At 39.7% G+C, this 6,822-nt stretch overlaps 1 protein-coding gene across 2 annotated transcripts in view; it reads right to left on the bottom strand.

The window, feature by feature from the left end:
- The window catches only part of trim24 (tripartite motif containing 24), a 13,183-nt gene that overhangs the window by 3,546 nt on the left and 2,815 nt on the right, over positions 1-6,822 (bottom strand). The window contains exons 2-17 of one of the 2 annotated variants that reach the window (XM_014014556.1): positions 6,416-6,531; positions 6,184-6,331; positions 5,860-5,992; positions 5,336-5,452; positions 5,116-5,230; positions 4,881-5,027; positions 4,680-4,794; positions 3,868-4,019; positions 3,493-3,738; positions 3,268-3,390; positions 3,051-3,192; positions 2,921-2,975; positions 1,892-2,015; positions 1,425-1,711; positions 1,240-1,351; positions 1,035-1,109 (exon numbers count right to left, since the gene is read on the bottom strand). In XM_014014556.1, the coding sequence (XP_013870010.1) occupies positions 1,035-1,109; positions 1,240-1,351; positions 1,425-1,711; positions 1,892-2,015; positions 2,921-2,975; positions 3,051-3,192; positions 3,268-3,390; positions 3,493-3,738; positions 3,868-4,019; positions 4,680-4,794; positions 4,881-5,027; positions 5,116-5,230; positions 5,336-5,452; positions 5,860-5,992; positions 6,184-6,331; positions 6,416-6,531 (2,207 nt within the window). The remainder of the gene's footprint in view (positions 1-1,034; positions 1,110-1,239; positions 1,352-1,424; positions 1,712-1,891; positions 2,016-2,920; positions 2,976-3,050; positions 3,193-3,267; positions 3,391-3,492; positions 3,739-3,867; positions 4,020-4,679; positions 4,795-4,880; positions 5,028-5,115; positions 5,231-5,335; positions 5,453-5,859; positions 5,993-6,183; positions 6,332-6,415; positions 6,532-6,822) is intronic. The other variant, XM_014014557.1, reaches the window with a different exon arrangement.

The following is a 6,822-nucleotide window of genomic DNA, read 5'->3' as shown; positions in this document are numbered from 1 at the left end:
TGGTTGACGCTGCGCGTCGAGCTGCAAAAGTTCAGATTTTCTAACTTCAGCGATTTGCGCCTCAGCGCGTCGAACGCTCAGATCGTTCAAATCGTTCAAATCGCGCTGCAAATTTTTGCATTAGACAGTATATAACCCATTTAAAACGATAATGAATCAGGCTAAAAGCTCTTGGAAACCATAAATCCACTTGTGGACATAACCTGTGCAAAGATTCATGCTGCTAAAATTAACTGGAGCAAAGATACAGTGGTTTTAGTAAAGAAATAATTTTGCATTTTGTCGTTCTGCACAGGACAGATCACGATGGTACCTTTAACAAATGTAAAGAAATCTTAAGTTTTTACATCCAAAAGTTATTTTTCAAAAGAACAAACGTTCCTTTGAAAAATTATCCAAACATTTATTTGTCACCACATTATATAAAATAATGAGAAATTATATTTAAGTTCAGTTGCATCATATTCAATCAAAATCAAGTGAAAGAAACTTTCAACACACTTTACAACATATTTAAATATATACTTTGACTTGCTTTAAAAAAATGTCAAAGAATTTTCCTTTACAGATTTGCTTGAATGTATTTACAGTTTAGCAATTATGCCATTTTGAACAGTTTGTTTACCATCTAAATCAACTGCTTGTCATTTGAACTGTGTTTGGTGGACGTAAAATTAGTTTCCATGAGCTTTTAGCCAAGATTTTTAGGTTTATTTTAATACCAAACATGTCCGGATTCAAGTGACAGATATGAAGTTAAAAGAAATAGAAAACAGAAAAAGCTGATTTGCATGGGGCTCAAGAGGTTAAACTAAACATATCTAATTAACTCTATTATGATTTAAAACAAAAAACTCCTCAAAATTTAAAAAAAGTAAAACGAGGTGGATTAAAAACAATCAAGGTGTATATTTACAGGTCAAAACTCTCAAGAGGAAAAAGTAACTTAGCTAACATGAAGTTAAATCATATTCTTAAATAAAAATACTTCAATCACCCAACCTAAAGATAAATATTTGACTGCGGTGTGTTACCGATGGAGATGCAGGCTGCTGGAAGTCGGTGCTGAAGTCGTTACAGAACAGGCGTAGAAGAACTCTCTCACACTTCTACATAAACAAAAAAAAGATGAGATGAAATATTTCACTTGTTTGATAAGAGAAAAGACAGTTTATCAAGTTTTGTTCCAATAATAAGCTGCCTCTGTTGTGAAATGGCCGCACGCAGAAAGATAAATACCCTTCTGTCGACGGGTGGGAACTTCTCTGAGTCTGGACCGTCCCGTCTGTCACAGTCGTACTCCATCTCAGGGGAGTCCAGGTCTCTGCAGAACGAGCAGAACCACTCGCCGCTGTGAAAACACAAATTTGTTTATTTTAAAAGCATTTTTTCATCATTATATGTTCCTGAGGTTTGTGTGTTACCTAGGGGACTCATTCAGAGTGGGAATGTGGCAGGCCAAATGAAAAACTTTGGGACATTTGTCACAGCACAGCAGCTCTCCTCCATTTTGACAAACGGCGCACCAGTCCTCGTTGGGGTCTTCTTCGTGCTCTTTCTTCTTTTCAGACTCGGGCTGGGTCTGAGGACTATCTTTTTTGGAGTCTGACGTGAGGACTGCGACCGCCGCAGCCCCCTTCTGCTGAAGCCTGGGCTTCGACTGAGCACCGGTGCTGCTGTCCGGCAGGCTCGACCCAAAGCTGGACTGCACCTGCAGGCAGCAAAAATACAACACTGAAATAGTTAAGATAGAAAAAAGTCGACTACGGGGGATTTCTTATTGCTAATCGTGTTTTAAATTGTATATTTCTTGTTGTATTTGGAACAAAACCATCACATCAATCATTTCTACAGCGCTCTGGATTTATGCAAATCAAAGTCCATCTCTTACAAAACGAACTTCGTCATCATCCTCTGGTTCGTCCTTTATGACAATAATGGGCCCAGGGGATGCACGTCTTCGTCGTTTGGAGGCAGGGGCTGAAGGCTCCGAAGTTTGCTTCCAGGAAGTCAACCTTTAATACGCACAGACACAAACCAGAATCTATAAACAAAATACTGACCACAACTGAAAGCTTTAAAATAACGTTAAGGTTTAGATTAGGCTTAGTTGGATGAAAATGGATAAATAAAGCAGAGTATCATCAGCATAAAACTGAAGCATTTACAAAACAATGCTGTCCAAACACACAACCCTGTGGAACGCCATGATCAATTAACAAGCTGTAATCAATCAGATAAACTTGATCAAACCAGCTCAGTGCTGTTTTTTATCTTTATATGTTTAAAGCTCTGTAATAGAAACTGTGACTGCATTAAAGCATCTTCTGTCACTTTATAGCATCAGCGGTAACTTTCCCCAATACATTTTCTGTACTCTGATGAGCACAAAATCCTCACTGAAGCTTTTCAAACAGAATATTTTGGTGTAAATGATCAAACAGCTAATTAAAAAACTACTGTGTTAAGTTTTAAATCGAACATTACATCCATTAAAGGAATGGGTGTCCGCTACCTTGCATGTTGCAAGCTTTAAACAAAAATATTGTGTGACATGTTCGCACTCAATTCATGTGTTGAGTTCAACTCTCAGCTACTACCACACAAACTTTACCTAAATATCTATAAACTTGATGAAGTTGCAGCTATTTTTAAGTTTGCTAAGCTCAATTGGCTGTAGTGGCAATCTTATAGATTTACAATTTCATTCAAATCCGTCCACTGTTTGAGATGTTTTACTAACAGACAAATACAAGCACACAAGCTATCACTTAAAAAATGGATATACTGTATGTTTTTAACTGGCTAGAATTCATAAGCACGATATAAAAGTGAGATATTTATTCCTAATCCTGACACCAACAAATGTCTTCAGAAGACGAATCACATGGAGCAGAAACATTGATGGATAAATTCTCACCCGCTTCTATCTGAAGAGGAAGGTTTCGCCACCGGGGAGTTCTGGCTTCCGTGAGCTGAAATTAACAAAGAGAGATCTTAAAGTCAAAAACTCTCCATAGAGACCAGGAAATATTGATGAAAGCACCGACCTGTCAAATGACCGAGTGCACTTTTGTCTGCAGCTGCTGAGCCCAGACTGAGCATGCTGGGTTTGGGTATAGAGATGTTGATGGTGGGGACCGATCCACCAGCCTCACTCCTCTTTAGAAGGGAGGACTCCGGTAAAAATCTCTTTAGGTAAAACCAAAACACACAGATTCAGCGCCACAATAACACACAATTACATCAGATATTTGCGATACTAACCTGTTGTAGTGATGTCTGTGTAGCTGCTCCTGCTGTCAGAGGCTGAGGGTAGCGAGAGATGCCCTGCGACACTTCTACGGGTTTAGGGGGAAAACTCGAGCTGTGGATCAGCTCTCTTAGAGTCTAGTTGTAGAGGAGAAGTCAATTTATTTTATTGTTTTGTCTATTAAAACAAAAAGATTACTACATAAATAATATAATGTGCTCCTGAAGCCTTTGACTTACGTGTGAAGCTGTGAAGCTTGGGTTCTGAAGCATGTTCGGAGGGGGGCTCCTCGGATTGGGATGGGTGTTCCCGTACCTGCGTCCAGGCTGTGTCATGCTGGGGGAGCCTTGGGATGGTGAAGACCCCCCGTGGATGGGTCTGGTTGGCGGTGGTGGGCCGGTAGGTCCAGGAAGCCGGACGTTTTGGTACCAGGACCAGTGGTTAGGAGCGGGCTGTCTGTGAGGCTGATGGGAAAGCTTGTCAACCTTGAGCAAATGAATTATTCAACAGGTTACCTTTTATGGAAACCTACTTTAATCCGTGAGTTTTATACATTTTTTTTAATTTAATGCAGTACTTTAGTTCTTCTGAGTTATACATATATATACTTTTACCTGCATCTGGAGCTGAGCCAGAGTACTCTGTCGCTGCTGCTGCTGCTGCTGTGCAGAGACAGAAAGACCCACAGCTGGAGCCTCCGGTCTGGGAGCTGTAGGGTGGTTGTTGATGGGCGGCCTACCCGGGCATCTTTCCACAACCAGTGACCCTGCAAGAAAAGAACTGAAAATGTAAATAAAACATAAAACACTGCTTTTGTAAGAAATTAGCCTAATTGCAAATACTCAGACTTATTTGTTAAATAAGTCTCAAAACAACTCAAATACGGCTTTCTACTATCAAAATCTAAACGTAAACACAAGCTACGCAGTAAAAAGTTGTGGGAAAATGTAAAAAAAAAGTTTCCCATGTTGGTTCCGGGAAAACTTTGTCAAAAATATTTAAAGAAAATTTGGTTCTGAACCTGCTGCTTGATTCACAAAATCCTCAATCGCAGAAAAAAATGTAGGTGAGGAGATATAACTGACAACAAAAACATACGTGTTATTTAGTCCAGATCAGATTAACTGACATATATAAACATCAAAACAAAATGTTCTGTTGACTTGATATGGAAACTCACTGATGAGTGAAAAAAAAAGATAAAAGCAGCAGATAACTGAATTTTATCAGAAATCACATTGAAGTCAACTTGTTTAAGGTTTTATGTGACATGGTTAAACGTGTGAATATTTATTTTGAAATTGAAAGAAAAAAAGGCTTACTTCAGTAGAAATATATTGCTATTTCCAAGACAACAATTAGTGATAAGCCAAAAGAGAAAAACCTTTGAATAAAAACTGACATGCTGTGGATAAAATAGACTAACCGAGGTCTACATTTGTGGCCCAGAAACCAGAGCGACACTGGAAGCGGACAGAGCTCTGCGGAACAATAGATGGGTTGTAGCTTGTTCTCATCAGGTAATGGATCTGGTAAAGGATCTAGGAGACAGAAACAAAGCAATGTTAAAGTACTTTTTTCTTGCAGCAAAGACACAAAAAACAGCTGTGCTGCTACAGTCGCGTACCAGCCTCTTGCAGTACAGGAGAGCCGTTCCGCTGTGACTCGCTGTGGCCCACTTAGTGAAGCTGATCACGTGGTCCAAATGCCTGGTCAGAGTGTTGACGTCGTCCTGCTGCTTTTTCAGAGACAGCTCGTGGTCTTTAGTCAAAGCCTGGGAGGAAACACGTCCCATCAAACGTCACAAAAGAAATCCAACATTCCAAATTTGCAACTGAAAGAGTTTTTTTTTTTTAACGAACCTCGAGCTGATTAATCAGAATCTTTCCCTTCCTGTTGATCTCCATGATCAGGTTGCAGATGGACTTCTTTATCTCATTTGTCACAGCTTTACGGTTTTCTTCAACTTGCTGCAAGCTGTGAAAAGTCCGAGCGTAAATCAGTTTCGCAACTTGGATCTTTCTGCGCTCGGTTTTCCATATTTTGGGGTAAATACAGTCTGCATTAGGATGCACTTCTCACCCCGTGTTGACACAGCCTGATACTTCCTCAATGGCCTTTCGTTTGTCCTGCAACTGCTGAGTCATGTTCTCCAGATACTGCTTGTGGTTTTTGTACGCATCCTCCAAAAACTGGTAGCTAATCACAAAATGCACAATCAGTATAAACTTAGGACATGTATTATGATTTGTTTCATTGAGAATTTTAATACTGTTTGAAACCTAATTTATTTCATTCATGCATGCTGGGATATTAAAATAAAACAATTTATGTTTATTTACGTTTATGAATATATTCTGGTATTATATAATTTAGTAGGTAAACATTGATGTTTTAGTCTTTATGAGATTGTGACTTAGAATAAGGAAAAAGAATAAGCTTTTTTAATAAGCTTTGGAGAAGGGTGGGATTAAATAAGTTTTTTACCTCTTCCCATTCCTTTACAAATATGTTAATTTCGTTATCGCTTTTTATCATTTTGTTTTGTTTTCTATACAAGTTAGAAATAAACTAACTAACAAAACTAAACAATAAGATCCTCATACTTGTGATCCTTGTGCTTCTGGAGCTGACAGTCTCGACAGGTGAGCCGATCACACGTCTCACAGAAAAGCTTCAGTGGCTCCTGCTTGTGGACGTCGCAAAAAACAGGCCTCTGTGAGGAAATGTCCAGCGCTTCTGGGAGGCGGAGGAGTTTGGAAAAACAAAGAAAATGAAATCATCAGCTTAATAAACTTTTAAAAACCTTCACTTCTTCTCTTTTCAGTCGAGCAAATCATCTGTCAAATGTGCAACTTTGATTTGTTTTTCTTCTCCGTAATGTTCTGCAGCTGCAGGCGAAGTTTTGTCACGAGTAATGGCCACGCTACCTGGTGACATCTCCTCCTTCTGCCGTATGGTGTGATTTCTGGTGAACTTGACCCTCTGGTGTGCCTCGATGCACGTAACGCACAAAAACTCCACGCACTCCACACAATACCCTGTTGCCTCTGTGTTGTCATCGCAGCTCATACACACCTGAACAAAAAAAAAACATAAAACGTGGTAAGCAGCAGAATTCAGCCACACGACTGCAGTGATGTGCGGTTTGTGACGACCGACCTGGCTGGTTTTCTCCACCGTGCTGCTGGGCACCTCAGCAGAATCCTTGACAAAGAAATTGTCCAATATGTCGAGCTCCCAGCATTCTTGTCTGCACACTGGACACCGAATGGCGCCTGCAAGAACACAAAAATCAGACATATTAATATAATAGACTGGTTTGTTCTTAATGGAAACATAATATTTTTATGTATCCATCATTAATACATTGAGTTCAGTCTAAATCAGGGGTGGGCAGTCCTGGTCCTCGAGGGCCGCAGCCCTACAGGTTTTATGTTTTTCCCTGCTCCAACACACCTGATTCAGACATTGAATTACCTCGTCCAAGTTCTGCTGTATGGAGGACCGACACTGACATAACTAGAAAAAAAGTAGAAATATATAAATGGACCAATAAATAAATTCAA

Source organism: Austrofundulus limnaeus, unplaced genomic scaffold (assembly GCF_001266775.1).
Source record: "Austrofundulus limnaeus strain Quisiro unplaced genomic scaffold, Austrofundulus_limnaeus-1.0 Scaffold116, whole genome shotgun sequence".
Lineage (NCBI taxonomy): Eukaryota > Metazoa > Chordata > Actinopteri > Cyprinodontiformes > Rivulidae > Austrofundulus > Austrofundulus limnaeus.
This window is presented reverse-complemented; position numbering and strand designations above follow the sequence as displayed.